Source organism: Chroicocephalus ridibundus, chromosome 2 (assembly GCF_963924245.1).
Source record: "Chroicocephalus ridibundus chromosome 2, bChrRid1.1, whole genome shotgun sequence".
NCBI lineage: Eukaryota > Metazoa > Chordata > Aves > Charadriiformes > Laridae > Chroicocephalus > Chroicocephalus ridibundus.
Genome location: NC_086285.1, coordinates 77,146,580 through 77,167,474, shown reverse-complemented (window position 1 = coordinate 77,167,474; position 20,895 = coordinate 77,146,580). Strand labels below are relative to the sequence as shown.

The 20,895-nt window shown below is 39.8% G+C and overlaps 1 protein-coding gene across 5 annotated transcripts; it reads right to left on the bottom strand.

Annotated features, from left to right (window-relative positions):
• Positions 1 to 353: 353 nt before the first annotated feature.
• RPP40 (ribonuclease P/MRP subunit p40) lies at positions 354 to 20,432 on the bottom strand. 5 transcript variants are annotated; one of them, XM_063325972.1, is made up of 8 exons: positions 17,159 to 20,432; positions 15,180 to 15,284; positions 13,873 to 13,941; positions 12,352 to 12,447; positions 11,186 to 11,311; positions 7,325 to 7,523; positions 6,302 to 6,436; positions 354 to 4,999 (listed from the first exon to the last, which is right to left on the bottom strand). In XM_063325972.1, exons 1-8 carry the CDS (start codon positions 17,985 to 17,987, stop codon positions 4,801 to 4,803), a joined length of 1,758 nt encoding a protein of 585 aa, XP_063182042.1. In that variant the 5' UTR covers positions 17,988 to 20,432; the 3' UTR covers positions 354 to 4,800. The 5 variants fall into 5 exon arrangements, 4 of the variants coding, with proteins under 4 accessions (XP_063182042.1, XP_063182043.1, XP_063182044.1 ...); XM_063325973.1 differs by having other exon boundaries at positions 15,180 to 15,324; positions 17,159 to 17,651; XR_010069939.1 differs by lacking the exon at positions 354 to 4,999 and adding an exon at positions 6,814 to 7,012.
• Between the last annotated feature and the right edge of the window lie 463 nt (positions 20,433 to 20,895).

Genomic DNA, 20,895 nt, shown 5'->3' with positions numbered 1-20,895 from the left:
GCTGCATTAAAACAAATATTTTTAAGCAGTGCTGGAAGATGCTTCCAAGGATGACAGAGAGGCCACTTATTTATGTAAAGTCGCCTTAGTTTATGGTAGGTACTCCTGAAATTTTTGTTAATATTCAGAAGGTGGTTATTTAATAGCCCACTAATGGAATTAGTCTCTGGTTTTGCCCTTTAAGCTCTATTATGTGAATAAAAATTATTAAGAGAAACAGTTCAAGCATGTTCCAGTATAGCTACCACGTAAAGAAATACTAAAGACAGAGTCAATTGCATGCATTAATCTTTAATTAGCAGCATCAGAGAAACTATAATCTAGTAGCTAGAGTACTGGACTAGCTACAAAAAGCCTTCATTCTAATCCCAGATCAGACACGGATTTGCTATGCACCTCCCATGAGAGGGGGGAAAGAAATACCCCTCTCCACTCTTATTTTCCTTGTTACCTTTTATCTGCCTTACCTACTTATTTTTGCAGTAGTTGTAGCAGAGGCACTCTCTACATGTGCAAAACTCCACACTGGCTCTGCAGCATTGGGTGAGCAGCCCAACTGCTGATTGCAATTAACAGCAATATCAACATCATCTAACCTATCTCAGGACAGTTTTAAGTCTTTGGTGTTTCTGTAACGCTCTCAGAAACCTTACAGATAAAGCAAAAAAAGGCAGCCTGTGGGAAGAAATAATAAAAGCACACAAATTATTTCCAACAAAAACATAGCGCATCTTTGAGCAATCTCCCTCACTCCCACGATTGCTATGCAGTCCCCAGGCTGATGATGTATGAACCTGTTTTCTTGTTGGCTGATTTCTGGACATCCAACTCTACATCTTGGCTAGCCTCTCCAAAATGGATATTCACCACTAAATGACAGCATGATGCAGCCAAAACAAAGCTTACGCTTCTCCTTCCATTAAACCCCGTCACCTCCCTTCCAAGCAGCCTTAGGTTAGCACTCATTCTTCTCTCTCCTGCATTCCCCACATCTAAGCTGTGCCAAACCTTGATGCTTTCCCTCTGCAACCACAGCACCTCTAGAATCTATTCTGATAGTGAAAGTTCTTTTTCTCACCCTTATCTAACTTTCTCAGAGTCCCCCATGCTAATAGACACTAGTAGACACAAAATACTACCACCGCCATCAGGCTCCCATTCTTGCCATTAAGGGACACAGACCTTTATTTCTCCAGACAGGTTCCTGACCCAGTCAACATTTGCAAAACAAAAAGGCAAATATGTTCTATTTAGAGTGATTTTGCATAACATACACTATCCAACTGCCTCAGCTTTTTTTCCCCTTTGTTAATAGGAACGTTTTTTTCTCTATTTGTTACGCACCCACCAATTTCTGAACACACATAACCACTTACTGGAACATGTGGCTGGAAAAGCACATGATCTTTGCAGCCCATTCCCAGCTGGTTCTGCTACCCCTCCCCCCAGTAACCTCTCAATAAAATTCCCTTTCCTTTCACCAGCTGAGAGGCAGGAATGCACAGCTCAGTAGAATGCTGAGGTTAAAGCAGAGCAGTTCCCTAGCTTTCAAGCAGTGTTATGTCTATCCGCATACCAGGACAAAAAACCCCCTCTACTCCTCATGCAACCAGCTTGCCCTAGGTTGTCTCTGCATTCAGATATTTGGCTCTCCTTCCCCATGGTAGATAAAACACTCCCCACAGGCAAAACTTCTTAGTAAGCACTCAGCCCTTTGATCTCAGAAGCAGCTGGTGCACAGCTGCTCCCCATTACTTTTGCAAAACCTTTTGCATTTTTCTGTCCTCCCAGGCAGGCACAAAGGGCAAGAACACCACCAGCAGCCATCTTACATTCTCATGCAAAATTTTTTTCTCTCTGCCTCATGTGCCCTGCCCAACTCTTCCTTTAATTACTGCCCACCTGGCTCAGTCCCAGCTCTTCCTTCCTAACCTGTTCCCCAAGCATGCAAGCAATGCCCTCGTGTTCCTTTTCTCAGCAAGTCTACCCCATGCTTGGGAGTCTCCTGGGGAGACAAGAGTATTCTGCCTGTCCTTACAGACTGTAGGGAACAGACTGTTGTCCCTCATCCCAGGAAAATCTTCCCTCAGTTGTTTGCAGGTGGTAAGAAAGAAGTCAAGTCCACCCCCATTTCTCTTCTGTGCAACTACAAAGCCCAGCAAGCACAGGAAAGCCAGCCTCCTAAGAAGCAGGCACACCTGAGGCACACCTCAGGACCTTGCTAGGAAAGCATGGATTCGATTAATGCAGTATCACCTCCCAGAGCTGAAGAGCAGACCAACTGCAGCAACTATTACCAGCACAAGATTTTCAATGATACTTTGTACAGGTTTAAACAAAACAGAAAAGCCAGAAACCAACTCAGCATCTCAAATAAGTAAACTGCAAGAACCACACAGGACTTTAATCCCTTCCTTAGTTGGAAAAGCCATTTTAAACAACTGCTAGAAGACAACTAGGGATTGTAAGAAGCAGCATAGCCAAATAACTCTGCCTGTAACACTGAGCTTTGAGAAATATTTACAGTCCCTTGCCTATGTAGATAGGAGGAAAAGGGAACTGTTGATCAATGTGATGCGATTTCCCTAATCCATAAGATTAACCTTAATACTCACATGCCGAGTAGAACTGATAGAGCTGAAAAGCCTGCTTCTTGGCCCGCTTTCCAGAACTGTCTCAGTGAGGCTATCGCTGTGTACCCACCAGCACTTCAGCAGCTACATCATCAATGATCCCAAGGTGGTCTGCAGCCAGGTGCCAATTAGAAAAAAATCACTTCACCTGGTCCTACTGCTGACATTTCAGAGCCAAGGCCAACAGCTGCTGCACTCCTGCTGGGAGTAGTATGAAGCATATGCATAAGACTTCATTCCTTTCTCTCAGTTAATAAGGGAAACAAACTCACCAATACAAGATTCTTACTTCTAGATGCCAGTTGTTTTTTTTCCAAGCAGTATATGTTACACTTGTTTGTGTGCGTGTATACACATTGAGGGGGTTAGTTTTACTAGAACATGACAGAAAGATGAGCACATTTGCTGAAGTAGCTATAAACTTCATTAACTTTTCATAAAGATTTAAGATTTTTAACTTTGTATTAGAACTTTTGCTGCAGGTGTAACTTCCAGGAAAAGCCCAAGCTTTTAAGAGACGTTCTGATCAAGGGAAAAAAGGAAGACTCTTCTGGTTACTAGTCTCTTTTGTGAAAGTTGACACTGCATAATCCCTCAACAGACACTTTCACAAGCAGACTTTAGCCACCAGCTGAAGCCATTTGCACTGATGCGTAGTAATGAAACACAATGTTTGAGCCGGCCTGGTTAAATATTTACTAGTCAAGTGTCAAGCCAAGAACTCTCCCAGACTCTTGTCCATTCGTTTGTGATCATGCCAGTCCATGCCTGTAGATGAAACAAGGTGGCACTTCTGCTCCTGGTAACCTACTAGAAACATCTCATGGCAGGATACTTTTGAAAAACAATGTTATGATTTAGAAAACTGTTCCTGGATTTGTCAGAGTCATGTTCATGAAATGCGTAACAAAACTTCAGCAAAAGGGGTTATGTTTAGTGGAGGGGTATGACAAACAAATACCATCCAACTAAATCATCCAGGATGATTCTCCTCACTGAAGAGAGCCAGTAGACAGATAAAAAAAAGAAAGCTCAACTACTTCCCATGGGCTTTCTGCTTTTCTGTGCCACTCACCCTGATAGGAGATAATGATGTTTCCACTACAGCTATGCCCTAACTTCCACTACCACACTCTTGCTCCACCAAGTGAACAACTTCCAGGTTAGCTAGCACTGCACTGGTACTTTAATGATACATACCCACTCCATAAAACAAAACCCAAATAACGTCCATCCCTGCTCCCCCCAAAAACACCATCCAACCTTTCATGGATTACAACAGGAATTAACCTGGATTCTTTATAGCTGCCTGTGCTCTCAGCATTACGGCTCATTCTTAACAAAGCCCGTCTCACTTCAACTGCATTGTTTGAGGGTATATCCATAGAGTTCTTCACAGAAATGTGTCCGCGATAACATGACAGCGAAATCTTAGCTCCACGAGTTGTCCTGTAAGCAAGAACCACAAGCAACTTTTAAAAGTAGATATTTGGTGGTGGGGTGAGCGTGTGGATGTCAATTAAGAAAGCAAACAGCAGCCTTTTGCATCGCTGTTGAAAAATCGACTTCTGACAACCGAGATCCGCAAAATCACAAAAGCAGTTCAGTAAGCCTTTACTTTTTCCATGTTCAATGGGTGCTCCTCCCATTGTCACGTACCTCCTTTCTCTTCACCTTTTTTCTCCTCCCCCTACCAAATTATGGAGAACACTTTTTTTTTTATTTGCCACCACGTAGGCTGAAATGTCTAAACATGAATTTGAAGGTTCTACAGATCTTTAATGTAAAGAAAGAAAATGCTGAAGCCCAAAATGAGCTTTTCCCCCAAATATTTTAGCTAGCAACCTGTAAAGCTAACTTTCAAATTCCAAAATTACTCCTGGATAAAAGGAAACCACCTACAGTCAGTTCCTGAGAACTTAAACTCTCAAAAACATATATTTTTCTTAAAGTTAGAATTGTGAAGTCTTTCAGAACGCACTGTATGACAGTGAAGAAACAAAAATCCATTCCTTCCATTGTAGGTCATCCTTTAACGGCTATAAATAATGGAAAAAAAATATACAGCCTCTTAGTACTTGTTACCTATACTTTTATAAAAATTATCTCATTACATTTCTATACAGTAACACGGGATTATTAGAAAACTTCTTCTGTAGATATAGCTTTATGGAGGACAATCGTCATTAGTTCCTACAGCCATCTGAAGCCAGTAGTCCAGATTTCTAAAAATTACAAAGTTGTACAAGTTCTCTCCTCCCTTGTGGAAACCATGTTCACTTTCTCTCCAAGAAACAGGGCTGTCTGCAAAGCCATGCACAGTTAAGGTCAGCCAATATGCCAGTTTTGGTTCACCAAAATAGCAACTGCAAGGAAGAAGACAAGGTAGTCAATAATTACAATGGAATAGGCAGCATGTTCAAGTATACAATATAAAGTAAATATATAAATTTTAAAAATCAAAGACACAGGCACTTTAGTGAAAATTTGTAACTAACAGTTACAAAACCCCCTGCTTTAGTACACAATAAATAAATTCAAAAGAAAATATTTTATCAGAAGACATTAGGAAATTAAATAAGATTGACTCTTGATTATTCCTACCATACTTTTAGACACAGCAAACCTGGAAGTTACAGCAATTAGAAAAAGTTCTAAGTTGGAAAGTAGCTGTTCTGAATTTCCTACAGCACGCACTGTCTTTCAGAAAATAGAACACTTGCTGAAAACAGTTGCTATCAGGGCAAAAAAGATGTTGGAGGAAGAAATATATTCAGGCTATGCTTGACACAAATACTTTTACCACCAGAAAGGAAATGGATTACAAATAATCAAAGCCAGACATTATCCACTGCTCCTTAAAGTAGAGAATAAAAGCCAAGGAAATTTGTGTTCCAACACTAGCTTACAGAGGCTTTCTGCATGAGATTTGAAAATTGCTCAGAGTAATGATCATATTCCAGACAAAGAAACGGCAATATTGTCATGCGTCAGTGCTACAATTCTTAGCCACCAAGCACTTTAAGAATTGTCTCACACGTGCAGCAAGGAGCTTTGAGAATTTGCTACCAGTAGCACTAATATAAAATACAAACAGTTACCACACTGATCCATGACACACCAGTATCATGCAGTTTGGTACCGAATTAGAACTACAGCTACCCTGGTCAACACTATCCAGTGTCCTATATTACAACATTTGATTCAAAAAACTTACTATGAATTAATTTATTGTAGTGGCATAATAACCTTGAAGTACCTTGAGATACTTTTTTTGGTATCATAAAGGGATTTCAATCACATTTTCCATCAGTAGTTAAAAATACTACATCAGACATATTTAAGGGCACCTGATTTTCATAGACAGGGAATTAGAAAAATGTGGAGCTCAGCAGAGCCACTGTTTCTTAGAAATTAAGACAAAAAGCAAAGTCATTACTAGAATACAGAGCAGGCATTCCCATTTGGAGTATCCAAAACTGTTTATTGCTTTTTTATACCAATGTTAAGCTTCCAACTCATTTCCTAATTAAAAAAGAAAGTCTTCATTTTGTATATTTTGCTATTTACCTCCAACAGCACTTCTGAAAAGTATTTAAAAGTGATTCTAAAAATTATAAGTGTTAAGAGTACAAATATTTTAGTAATGTACTTCTGTTAGCCCTTACCATAGCTGCTCCAATAAATGAATTATCTTCTCAGGAATTATAAAGCCTGTGATTGTGCACAAAAAAGCTTTTTCCACCACTGTGTTGGGCTGAGGACAGCAATACGTTGATAAAAAGCTAGATGATTTGTTGTCTCTGGAAATAAAAAACAAACAACAAAACAACTAAAATAAATATACTTTAAATCTTCTACAGTAAGTCTGAGTAATCAAAAATTGTACCAAACAAGTAGTGTCTATGTATATAATGTAAATTAGTACCGAACCAACTAATGGCCAAGCAATTAATACACAAGATGTCATAGTGCTGTGGATTAACCCTGGTAAACACCTAAACACCACACAGCTACTCATTCACTCCCCCCCTAGTGGGATGGCGGAGAGAATCAAGAAGGGTAGAAGTGAGAAAACACATGGGTTGAGACAAAGATCATTTAAAAGTAAAGCAAAAGTTGCATGTGAAAACAAAGCAAACTAAGGAATTCATTTACTAATTCCCATTGGCAGGCAGACCGTTCAGCCATCTCCAGGAAAGCAGGGCTTCATCTTGTGTAACTGTGACTTGGGAAGACAATTGCTGTAACTCCAAACGTTCCCCCTGCTGCTTCTTTCCCCCAGATTTTTTTGCTGAACGTGCCACCATATAGTATGGGATATCCCTCTGGTCAGTTGGGGTATGCTGTTGTGGCTGTGTTCCCTCCCAGGCTATTCACTGGCAGGGCAGCATGAGAAACAGGAAAGACCATGTAAGCACTGCTAAGCAATAGCTAAAACATCCCTGTGTTATCAACACTGTTTTGGTCATAAATCTGAAACACAGCACCACACAAGCACCAGTACACACGGATACCCCCAAAACCACAGAAAAGTTATTCAAGATTTACAACAAACACTTAAGTGCATAACAGATGTCACACTTACAGAAATGTGCCCTTCTTAATTCTTATTTAGCTCTTCCTTAAAATAAATTTTGGCTTTCCATACTTGAAACGTATTTAAAGATCAAACAAATTCAAATACTCACAAGCTAACTTGATTCCAGACAGCACCTAGCCACTCAAACAGTTCCTCCGTACTGCAGGACTCGTCTGGCTTCCCTTGGAGTTCATTACTTTCTAACACTGGACACTGCAAGTCCCTTAATGTGCTGAATGTTATTTTTGGCTTCAGAGCCTGTATTTGGTTCTTTGAAAAGTATGACATCAACGTTGATCCCTCTGCACCTTAACAACACAACATCACAAAGAGCTGTTACAAAACTACTAAACTAAACAAAAGGAGCACTGAATACATGAAACCTTTGTATATGTTTACAAGAAAATGCAGTGTGTAATCTTCTTACATGCTGTTATCTTTGGCAAAAGCCATAGAATCTTCAACTTCCTTATCTTCTTTGAAATAGAACACCGCAAGATCCAACAACTCAGTATAGCTCAATAAAATTACTATTTAACTAACACATACAGATTTGTCAATAGAAAATTCAAGCAGAATGAACTTGGCAACTAATAACATGAACTTGTTAGAAAGAGGAATTCAGACTGTTCCTAAAAAAGGAACACATGAAAGGGAGTAGGAACACAAGTTAACTGCTCCCTGAGACAAAGTGGTCTCAGAATCATGAACAACTCCAGTGGAACAAATTCCCACAGATCTCAGGAATACTTTGCAAAAAGCTATAGTGTTGTTTAAATTCTCCCAGAACATGCCTTCACAGCTGCAGAAAGTTTCCCTTTTCATTGCCCGAAAAGGCACTCAGTCTTCTATCCAGCGTGTCAGGTTATTGGATCTCTTAGATCTCTCAGCTGAGGACAAGAATATGTAAGAATATTTCCCAGATGTCCGGTCCCATCACTATAGACCACATACTTGATTTCCTAGGTGTGATGGCAAACTATGGAGCCATAAGGTTTTTGAGAAAGGCTCTTGATTTACAGTACATTAAGAAATCATCTTCAGATAAGGTATATTTGGAAGGTGATTTTATCCCAGAAAAAATAACAGAATCGGTCATCAAGACCAGAGACCCTCTTACCCACCTGGCTAAGGTGTCTGCCATCCCAGAACACCATTTTCCCTGAAGAGTGGAAAAGTGAGAAGGTGACTACAGGTTTGAGAACAGATTTATCAATGATGTCAAGATGAATTCTAGGATAGTCTGCGGGACAAGGATTGAAGAGAGAAGGAAGGGGGGAGTACAGAGAAATCAAACTATATCACAAATCTCACTTTACTAGGATCAAAGAAAAAAAACAAAACAAAACAAGAGTAATAAGTCTTCAAATGCAGTATGGCTGTAACAGATGTACCTTGATGTACTTCTGGGAAAGGTCATGTTTCTTCAACTCCAGTAAGTAATCCAAAACAGCAGCCAAAATTCTAAAAACCTAACCTAGACTAAAAACCTAACCTAAGCAAGCATATTGCGAATTAAGAGATATTAACCAACTTCCTTTTTGAAGCAGTAAGATAACTGACCTGGAATCAATTCTCCTAAATTTGAAATTCCAGACAATGTATTCTATTTTCATATAGTAATAATGGGTCTCTAGGTGACCAAGAAATAATACCTTATTCATGAAAAGTCTGAAGTCCAGAATAGCATTTAAATACTGCAGGAAAGGCACGTATGAACAGAAGAAATTCAAGAACAGGATAGAGTTCGCTACAGAATATGATGTCCAAGACTTGCTATCCAAAATTATGGACTGCCTAAACTCCATCAGCCATATTTATCCCATCAAGGACAATCACATGGGGAAGTAGTAAAAGGAGGGCTAACTTGATCCTTTTTAGTCATCCTTCAAAAAAGGCTGTCCAAGTACCGAAAGGCACAGTGACAAAGACAAGCAGCCACTGAATTCTTTTTAATTTAGTATCTTTATACAGATATACTTAAGTCTGAAGTGTGCTAGAACAGATCATCTTCCTTCAGTCTGTACTTTCTATTGGGATTTGTTAGACTAGCAGGTTCAAAGAATGTATAATATTGCCCTAGAATTCTTAGTCAAATATAAGAAATTATACATTTTGAATCCTCAGCTATAGTCCTAACTTCAAGGAGCCTCAAACACAACAGTCAAGACTCCAATTGAACAACTCCTCTAGCTACAGCATAGCTTTCCATGTCAACAACAACCAGGCACATTGTCAAAGTTTGCAGGCCAGTGAATTGCAGCCAATAAACATTTAAAATTGTCATAGAGATTACAGCAATAAAAAAGAGAAGAAAAGGTTGGTTTGCCTCTGTCATTAAAGACGTGACACACTCCGTATTCCTTTTTTCTGTTCCTCCTGGAGCCGGAACCACTAAGTGGGAAAAGCAGGTACGAAAGCAAAAAATCCTGCTTTTGGAAAGCGACACGAATGTTTATAGGTTTGCAGCAGTGCTGACCATAGCAAGAAACACCACTTATCAGCAGGGAGGCTGAAAGCAGAATGTTCACAGAGGACATGGATTCTCTCAGCAGAATCTACATGATGCCTCATGTCTACTAATAAAAATCTATAAAAGTTTTACTTTTGTCAGTACAAAGGAACTAAGAGTCTTTAACGTGTTATAAGCACGAGATTACTGCACAGAAAGGCATTTAGATTTAACTCCATATTCAGGACATGATTGACCTGACCCAGTTTTTGGATGTAAAAAAGTGAGGAAAAGGAATGCTGTTCTTCCTGAATGCTTCTACACTGGCAGCAACAACCGTAAGAAATGTACCAGCCCTGGAGGCATTTTGCTATCTGCCCAGGGTCAATAAATCCAAGCAAGCTGAGCCTGAAGATCAGTTGGATTTATGTCACCATTTGTGGTAACAACAGCATTCACTGTGAGTCTTTCCTGAAGACTACAAGGACGGGTATTGCAAGCCTTTAAACGATTTCCGTATGACAAACAAGGAAGGATTCTTGTCGTATGATTAGTACTTAAAAAGAGTGAGGGGAAACATGAAGGACTAAAGTTCTGGGGCATGGGACACTGCTAAAGGAGCTTCTAAGCAGCTTTAATTTCTCAGATCAGTAACTCTCTCTCAGACTTGGTCTTGAAGAGCCAGGAAAAAAACACACTAAGAGCTATGCAGCTATGATGAAGAAAAGCTTTTTTTTTTTTGCAGTACAGACTCCTGCAGCTTTTGTCAATTCTATCCAAATGTTACATATCGCTAGATACAGCCTGTTCTGAGGTAAGACAAGCAAGTGAGGACTTTGGAAAATGACCCTCAGAGGAAGAACAATACTTAAATCCAAGAAGAAAAATTAATGTAATTAGAAAACAGTAGATAAATGAATGCTAGAAGAAAGGTGATTTGAGACAATACAATTTCTTATAACAACAACCTCTTACTCTGCTCCAGTCTCACAGAAGTGCTTGAGAATAAAATGGTAAAATAGCAGACTGCATGTACCAGTGTAGATAGCATATGACGAAAATAGGGACTCTGCACATACCCTTTAACTACTGATGAAATGAAAGTTCCCCGTCCCAAGTACTACACCAAATATGTAACTTATGTGTATTAATAAACAAAGTCAAAAAATGTGTATTAATAATGGTTATGTATGTCACAAATTTATAAAGAGGCAGCACTATCAAATAGGCTAAGTTACACCAAAAAGCCTGGGCAACAGAGACAAGGAAATGAAGCAACTAGTCTGTCTCCTATGAATCCCTATTGTGTTCCTTAACTGAAATGTTCTGCTGTGTAGGAAGTAACATACACCCCAAACAAATAAACAAAACAAACAAAAGATCCCACATGAACGAATTTTAATCCGATTTTTCCCTCCACTGAAAATACATTTGAACAATCATTAGAAAAGAACAGTAAACTAAAAATATTTGGACTTCATGTTAGTTATATTTTAGTTTTACATTTGCTTTTATTACCTGTATTATACCAAGCCAATAGGAAGTCAAATTCTAAAGGTTTCTTTTCTTTCAAGGCCCAAAGCACTCTGTTATGTTTCTTGCTATCAGGGTGAAAGCCGGGATCAGTCAAGTCAATAGTTATAACTGCAAAAATGTAAAAAATGCAACAGTTACTCAATTGAAATAAATTTTGATATTAAAATCATTAAGAACTAAAAGAAAGAAACCAAAGAACATTAAACTTCCTTTTAACATATACAGCATCTTTATAAAGTATTTGATTATGCAAATATGATGCCCCATTAGGTAAGTAAATATTCACCTCCTGCTGTCCTTATTTTGATATAATCTGGAGCTGTCTTCTAGTGACTGAAGAGAGATTCCTTTTGTAGTGGCAGTGACAGAAGTCCCAAAACAGTGCCTTAAAAATATCTTGGTAATTAGGCAAGCTATTAGCACTAAAAAAGCTAGGATTTCTAAAATCAAAAGCCACGTATATGGCAACGACGCTTCTCCAACCGTTTTTTAGTAGATTAATTGGTCCCAGGCTGAAAGTTACATTTATTTTTCCAAGGGAAATTTCACCATACATTTTACTTGGTAAACTGAATAGTAAAATAATGTCCCATTTTGCCAAAATTCTTATTATACATAACAAGTTTCCCCTTCTAAAGCTTTTATGTAACTGTTTATCAACTATTTATCAGGTTCCAGTACATCTGAGATGGCATAGCATTCATGTTTGGTTTTTTTTAAATTGTTTACCAAAAAAAATAACAAAAAAATCACACTCAGTTTGTCTGTTAAAAAATTACATTTTCCAAGTACTTGGTATATGGAGACTACCATTTTAAATATGTCAAATGTAATACAATTCTCCTATTCAAGCAAGCGATCTTGAGTGAGGCTCAAGACTGTACAAACAACACAATGAAAAATCCAGAAATTAAAAAGTTTATAGAATACCCAAAAGATCACACATTTATTCCCTCATAGCTGCTTTATCATTTGGGAAAAAGTATTTTTTCCTCTTCACGTAGTACTTCTATCTGCATCTGGAAAAATAAGACCTAGACAATAACCTATTTTAAGGAAAGGAAAGTTTCAGCATTGCTGGTTTAACATCCTAACAAGGTGCTTCAGTCAGATCTGAAATAAGCACTGTTAACATAAATAATACTTACTATATCTCATTACTTTTTTGCCAGAATACTGAGAAGGGCGACCTTGCAGTCCAAGTTCCTCATAGGTATCCTTATCCACTGATAGAATTAGTTTTCCTATAAACAAAATAAACTTTAATACAAATAATGTTCTACTTAGTTCTCTTTGAAGTCTTCTGAGAATCATATACCTTATACAACGTTATCTCTGGATCAATGGTATTACTAATGTAATCCAGATTCATTAGTTCCAGTTAAATGGATTACCAGATTAACCCTTAAAAAAAAGATATAACTCAATTACTCTTTCTTTATCAAAGAGGTCTTTTGAACTAGAATGAGAAAAGTGTAATATTATTCCTGAGATAGTTGTAGCTTTTTTAACTGTACTGCCTCACTTCATTGCCTCAATTTTTTCCCCACTTGTCCCCTAGCATTTTCTGTGTCATTGGTTGAACACTACATTACACTAGGGCCTGACTTAGTAAACATTCATGCATGCACTGCTCAACTAAATATACAAAAGCAGTTCCTCCAACTCCAATGGGACAACACACACTGAGTAAACTACGCTTATTAATGATGAGCAAATATGTGCTGGAACAACTCCACTTCCGTGTTCATAAACCAAATCTGGCAGCTGCCACTTGGTACAGAACTTCACACAACAGATCTCTACTACAGTCTTTTGGTTCTGCTGTACAAGTAACAGTGTAATATAGACTACAAACAAATAAGGTTGTTGCTGAAGATTTCAGATGGTGACATCACCAGGAACTGTAATGCTGCCTCTGTATTAATTGTGCATAACTTGCAATAATGGTATCATACAAGCTCAAACACTATCAAGTATCCGTTTTGCTAGGACTGGGCTGACAGAGCACATACAAGAATCCCTCCTCTGAAGAATGTGAATTTACTTGTGTCCTGTCATATTACAGCGTGTAAGGCTAAAGGGCTGATAGACCAATTTGTGTTTCTATTGTATCTGATATACTGTTAAATGGGAATAAGATGACATAACTGAAGCACAAAACAGCTTTATTATTTTCTCTGCATTAAAAATCCCACCTGTAACATTTTTTCATAAAAATGTGATGGAACTGCAGAGAATTTTAGCACATTTCATATAAACACTGAGTATTTTAAAAGCGTTCCCTAAGCAGTGCTGATAATTTTCTTTTTTGATACAAATTCTGTCTTTAACACCAGTAGGAAACAAGAAGTTGGAATGCAATGTTTTCACAAAAATAATCCTCTGTAGCAATTGCAATTACGATTGAAGCACGGACAATCCGATACTATAAGTGAAGATGACTTTTTTTATTTCCTTCAGATGAAATAAAGAATTTAACAACATGAATGAAAAAAAGTAAGTTAGAATGAATATTTTTCCAATTCAAACATATTTCCAATAAAGATGGCAAGTACAGCAAGCATTACATTTTCCAGTTTATGTCATTCCACATGAAAAAAAACCACAAACAAAACCCAAGACCAGAATCCATATGTATGTATTACTGAAACCAAAACAAAACATACCATTTGGTAGCAGAGCTGCAGTATTATCTTGATCAATTTTTGTGTTATAGGTAAGCGCGTAGCATGAACCTTTAATAGTAAAGCAGAAAACCATGAGATTACACAGTCTCTGAAGACAGACATAATACGAAAGATTCACCTCAAGATAATCAAACTTACAAAAACACCATTCGAATCACTCTAAACCCTTGTGTTTTCATCAACTTTATTCCACCTTCTCAAGCCAGGCAACATTTTGTTATTATTTTTGTAAACCTTGGACTGGCATTATTTTAAAGGGCCTGTAATACAGATAACATTAGCAATATGCCCCAATACGCAAACACTTTCTTTCCACCTGCGACCTTCCCCACTCCGCAAATGGAACCCCACATTTTCTTCCAGACACATTTCCATTATTAGCTCACATGAAGACAAGGTGGAAGATGCTCTAATTACTAACCATATTTTGTAGCATTATCTGCCACAACCAATTTTGTTCTTAAAAATACAAGTCAGATCGTGTAAACTCAGTGTACATATGTCATACTGCTTCCATAAAACTATTGGTACAAAAGCCATTAATGAGACTAAAGGAAATCAGAGTCCCACATTTAGAAGGTAATGGATCTCATTCTCCCATCTCACCCACATGTTCTCTTTTCTCCTCTGTTTTCCCTTTAAAACTTTTTTTCTCCTGGACAATCAACTGAAGGGTACAACATTTATCATGAGCCAAACGAACGGGGCCTGCTCGATTAAAATGGCATGCACCATGTATGCAAATGCAAGTTGGCTTGGCAGAGGCTGCATCTTTCTTCACATCCTCTTTGCTCTTACTGTGTAAAGATGAGCCGCCGCAACTCCATTAACAAAAGAGAAAAAGAAGCAAGCATTTTTTTTTCCTTCTTTTTCTCTTGCTTGCTGTGGTACACAGCTAACACAGCTCTGTGTTGAAATACGAAGGAATGAGAAAGGGAGAAGGTAGCCCATTTCTGCAGCAATCTGCATAAAGATGAGGTGTAGAAGAAACAGGTGCGAGGATACATGGAAGCCCTCTTGATAGCTGGTTTGCAGAATTGAGATGGAATAGGGAAAAATGAAGAGGGAATAATCATAGTAGTTCTGGACCCAGTGGGTATAAAAAAAATGTTGACACACCACAAAGCAGTAAAAAGCAGCTGAAGAAATTAATACAGAATTTTCTTCATATTTTCCTTCCCTTCCTTTAAAATACTTTTCAGAATAAATAATAATAAATGGATTTTACTGTGTTATGAAAAAAATACACTATTGCTGCATCTGTCACATTCTGATTTCCTTCTTACCTTTCTTCACAAAAGCATCGATGAATTCGTGAGCGACCAACTCATGAACCGATAAATTCCTCACCAGGTAGTACTCTCCAACATCCGCAATGCTACTTTTCAGCACTTCAGGTAGTATGCCACATTCAGGAATCAAAAAAGACACCTATTAGGAACATATTTGTAATGTAAATAATATCCTAAAATCTGTTCTGGAAGAAAAGCAAGAAACAGAAAAGAAAAACTCTACTTTTCAAAGACATCACTATATCATACCAAAATGAGATGAAGAAAAAATAATATCAGGTTATTGTCTTCAAAAGGTGTCAATTTGCACATGCACTAACTACATTATTTGGGTTTTTTTTTTTTGCATTTTACGTGCACTTACAAATGCATTTACAGCAGCATTTGAGGTGTTACATAGAGGCATGATTTTACACAGCATCAGTTACTTAAAGATCTTGTTTCACATCATTAGAAATTTAGCTTGATGTCACACTGGAACATTTCCTTAAGCCCTTGATGGAGGAAGCAGTTACAATTAAACGCACAGACTAAGCATTTACATAATCTCAGTGGAAAAGCGAAGACCAAAGTAGTATATAAACCAGTTTTTGAATCAATGCATTCTACTCTGCAGAATATTTTGGAGGTCAGAAGGGATGACCATCAGAATAAAGAGATGACATACCATCAGAATAAAACTTGAAGACGTTATTATTTTCAAAAATGTCATAAGGTGTCTGTTAATGCTACAACTTCTGTAGCAGGTTTCTATTTTAAGGTAGGAAACCGATTTTCAAAACAGATGAGCACCTAGCTTTTCTTACTAAACTCAGCATTCAGTCTTTTGATCCAATTGCCTACCTTTAATTTCCTTTCTGTTTAAAACCTTTCCTGTACGCGTTTCATAGAACAAGTCCAGGAGACCAGGGAAAACAAGGTTATTACATGGACAAGTACCAAGCTTCCCAACCACTAGGCCCAAGCAGCATAAATGTCTGTCCTCCTGCTCTTTCTCCCTCCATCCCTCAAAAAACGTTTTTCCAAAGGCTCTCAGAGAACAGGTATATATCTATCTTCCTTTGCACACATATGCAACAGAAGTAACAACAGACAGATGAGCTGCCTGCCACACAAGCAGAAAGCTTTCTTGTCAGTTGCTAAAAAAATTACTAGGGAAACATTGAGAGGATCTGACTGAAACTTGTAACAGCCAAAGAAAGGAGAGCAAGCTGGCAAAAAACGGACTTTGCAACATTAAGTCATCCAAAACAACGAAGCAGTTGATGACAGCACGACATCGGACGTGCTGGAGTGAGTCCAGAGGAGGGTCACGAGGATGATGAGAGTGCTGGAGCACCTCTCCTATGAAGACAGACTGAGAGAGTTGGGGCTGTTCAGCCTGGAAAAGAGAAGGCTCCAGGGAGACCTTACAGCGGCCTTCCAGACCTAAAGGGGCTACAGGAAACATGGGGAGGGACTCTTTATCGAGGAGTGTAGTGATAGGCCAAGGGGTAGCATTTTTAAACTGAAAGAGGGTAGGTAGATTTAGATTAGACTAGATATTAGGAAGAAATTCTTTAGTGTGAGGGTGGTGAGGCACTGGAACAGGTTGCCCAGGGAAGTCGTGGACGCCCCATCCCTGGAGGTGTAGGGGCTTTGAGCAACTTGGTCTGGTGGGAGGTGTCTCTGCCCACGGCAGAGGGTTTGGAACAAGGTGATCTTTAAGGTCTCTTCCAACTCTAACCAGTCTATGATATTTCAGCTGAAGCAGGGACAACATGAGAGAGGAGACTTCCAGGGTACGCCTGCAGCCCAAAACTCCCCTCAGCCCCTCACTACTCGGACGCGCAATCTGTGGGTCCCGCTCCCTGTGGGAGCCCCCGGCCGGCGACCGGCCCCTCCTCGTGCCCACCGACGGCAACGGACATTAACGGCCGCCCCCTCCCCTCCCTTCCCCGCTCCCGGCTCGGCGGGCAGGCGGGCGCACTCACGCGGCAGTTGTAGGCGTGGTCCCGCACGTGCGCGGCGTGCCGCGAGCGCGGGTGCCGCGTGTGGCCCTTCTCGCAGACCAGCAGGTGCCGCGGGGCCTGGTGGAGCCGCCGCAGCGGCGGCACCGGCATCGACATCCCCCTCCGCCGCCGCCGCCACCGGGGAGACAGCGCCCCCAACCACGCCGCCCAGAGCGGTGGGGAGCGACCAGAGAGAGGGGCGCGGATGGAGCTGCGCGATGAGGTCACTTCCGCGGAGCGCGGAGGGAGTGGAGGTGTGCGCGTGCGCGGCCCTGGCGAGGGGGCGGCAGCCATGACAGGCCTCGCCCATTCCCTCCCCGCCCGGTCCGTGTGGCATCTCGGTGCATTTGGTCCTCTCATGTTCAGAAAAAGCCCAGCGGGAGTCGGGCAGAAAAACCCACACGGGTTTTGTGGTGCAGGAGCTGCAGTTGGAGGCAGTTACCGCATGTGCGTGCTTCAGGAGTCCCTCTGCGAGCGGGAGCCGGGCCCCGCAGGGGTTGAGGGGGAGTGTCGTTGCCCCCCCCAGGGCATGTTTCCTGCTAGGGGATGGTTTTAGGAGACATGGACACTTGGGAGGGACAAAACGGACAGGTGAAAGCGTGTCCTCGAGTGGCTGATGGCACTGAGCAGCCTTCAAGGCATCGAGCAACCAGCTTCCTTCTACCCCACGGAAACTGAGAAACATGTAAATGCCATGACTGTGCAACAGGCCACTACCGAAATACAGTCCAGTTTCATCGGGACCCCGGAGAGATATACTGAGACACTGAATTGCTGCTGAAAGGCTGTCGTCCATTACATCTCTGAGCATGTTTGTAGTAATAGCTGCAGTTTTAAAAGATCAGGAAGAAGATCGCGTGTCCACTGTCACTCCAAACAGGACTAATCAGCAAGCATGGTGCGCAAGGGCTCTGGGATTGGGCCCTGCTTCTGATGTGTCCTCACTGCTCATTTTGTACATTGTATATTTTATAGAAAGCATATACGGAAATGTCCTCTTTCTGCCTTCCTGAAGTATTTATCTTCTCAGTCCACTAGCTTCATGGCTCCTGATTTATTTTTAAATGCTACCACACAACTTTCTTGGTACTTGCTTTTTCTGTACGCTGTACAAGGCTGTATGTAACCTTACTTAAACCACCACTCAGTCTGTTCACCAGACATCCATCAAGCTGGCAAACTTGATGCTCAGTTTTGATTCCAGTTTGACAATAGTCGTTCCAGAGATCTCAAGCTTGCCCTAGGGAGATCTTGACCTGCTTTTTCTACATGTGACATTCGATATTAACGCTTAGGGGTACATGAGTTTGGTTATTTGTGTCCCTTAGGTGGTTGGATGCCAAGAGAAAAAGTTTGTTCAGTATAGATTAGTAGAGGAAATTTGTTTAGTATAGAAGAGTAAGGTCATTTGTTCAACAGCTGCAGTGCTTTTAAATAATCAACTCTAATAATCGACCATCAAATTCCTATGATTTCACTTGTTCACCGGCTACATAGCTTGGTGGTTTGATATCATAACTCAAGCGCTTTTGTTCACTACCTGGTCAGTAATTGTCTGTTTGGCTGAGGTAAATAGGTAGCACGTAGGTTTTCTAGATCCGTGTTTCCACTTTGGTGAATTATTTTACGGCTCCAGCTTCAGCAGTCAATACGCCCAGGCTCTGCTTCTAGCACAGACTGCACTTTTCTGGTGCTCTGCCTATGTTTGGGTCTGCCTGATGTTGCTGACTTAATAGCTATAAATAGCTAGCAGTGTGAAAAGGCTGGTTCTTGCAAGGCCTGTGTTACAGAACTGTGCTTGCCCAATGGAAAGAGGGATGCTACCGAGGAGTTATTAGTTCAGTGCTTCTCTCCTGTTAGGCAGATTCTGACCCACTTGTTTCAGGGCACAGGCTTTCCGAGTGCTTGTTTACTGAAGTGACATCAAGGCACTGCTGCTCTGAACTCGGTGGCTTGTATCCTCCAGTGCATGAGACTGAGATGAAGCTACACATCATGAGGTCACTGGCACATTAACCTTTGTGGAGGAGGGCTGAATTCTGTGCTTACGTTTCCTGTATAAATTGAATTAATTGGATTATTATGAATCAAAAAAAGGCTGTGTAATCACAGTAGCCTTCTAATTTAAAGCATGCAAACATTAATAGGAAAAGCACTTTGTGATTAATGTCAGTTATTATCATACCCGCAAGCAGAAGCCTCTGTGCGCAGACAAGCATCACACTGCGATGATCAGAAAGCCTGTTTTACTGAAGGGGTGAAAAGTTCAAGCCTCTGATCAATAAGCCCAGAGATACAGAGAGAAAATTCAGCTGTACTCAAAGCAGCCTGTGGAGTTGGGTTTTTTTTTTGTGGTTTGGGGTTGTTTTTGTGAGCTTCTCTATGCTAATACAATTTATGCTTTCTACTAGGGATACAAATGGGTAGGAAAAGAAATGATGGAAAAATATGTTGGGGAAGGGTCAAGAGAGTCACGATTCATGGTTGCATATTCAAAGTTAAGTCAGCATTTTAGGGATTTTGGCAGGAGCGTAGTTCATTGCAGCTCAGTGGAGCACTGAAGGACTCACGTCACTGTTCAGTTAGTTTGGTTCATATGTCAGGCAATTAATTTTAATCCACCCTTACTCATATATGTTGGCTGTCCTATTATAGAGTATGTGTGTTTTAGAGAACTCCCTGAACATACTGAACTAATTAAAAAAAAAACTTTAGCAGTCCAGTAGTCTGTGCTGTAACACACAGAATTTCCCTATCTGTAAATGGGCTATGTATATGTATGCTTATTGTTGGTAAATGCTGACGTTTTTATAGTGGTTGTTACAGTTTTGTGAGTAATTGGATTTCTGTGTATTGTTTAAAAAAAAAAAAGATATTTTAGAGTTTAAATAATTTAAGCGACACAGCCCCTGTAAAGCTATCACAATTTTCCCAAAAATTTCAAACCCATGACAGGGTAATGCAGTTTTGCAGCAATTCAGTTTCTGCATGCCTGAAGAGAGTTGCAGGCTGTAGTCAAGAGGAAAGAAATGCCTTGAGGCAACCTGTGGTAATAGCTTGGAGTAGGGAAGGATCTCTAAAATATTTCCTGGGACTGGTGAAATTTTATTCTGTTTTTGTATAAAATAACTGGGTTTGGAAAGAAAAGTCTGATCTTCACATTTTGTACAATATCTGTAGTTGCGAAGCCCAGCTGCTTTTTTCATGTATTTTTTTCAGTATTGAAGAGCAGTCTTAACTCATTCTTTCTGCTGGATTTTCTGATTTAAAAAATGACATCATTAAAATACTTTGAGTTTCGTAAAGTCAAATCTAAACAAGTATCTGTCACAGATATTTTCAAATTGGTTTGTGTTTTTAAAATGAATCAAAATATTTTTATTTTCAGTCACTTTTTTTCCTTTCTTAAATATTGTTTACTGCAGAAGAGAAAGAAGTTGTCTAAATCTTTTAACATTGGTTGTTATAATTAGTAGTTTGCAAAAGAGAAACAAACAGATATCTCTGGTGCCTTGTTCATCTCAAGTTGATAAAGTGTGTAAGACTGAAAACGAGCAATTTACTTGATCAGCGTCAACTTTTTTTTTCACTGAGGAAAGTGGAAAGATGGTGAAGATGTGGATCGTTAGCTTTATAGCCTGTTTTTACATACTTCGGTCCAAATATTCAGAGCAGTGATGGATTGTAAAAAAGATCCCACTCAGACTTGTTTTTCTAGA

Excerpts from the sequence above, each read along its gene's own strand:
- RPP40 (XM_063325972.1), bottom strand. The coding sequence starts at position 17,987 with ATGCTCAGAGATGTAATGGACGACAGCCTTTCAGCAGCAATTCAGTGT. Across the intron at positions 11,312-12,351 it reads CAAAAAAGTAATGAGATATA|TTATAACTATTGACTTGACT; the intron begins GTAAGTATTATT and ends ACATTTTTGCAG. Across the intron at positions 7,524-11,185 it reads ATTGGCTTGGTATAATACAG|GTGCAGAGGGATCAACGTTG; the intron begins GTAATAAAAGCA and ends TGTGTTGTTAAG.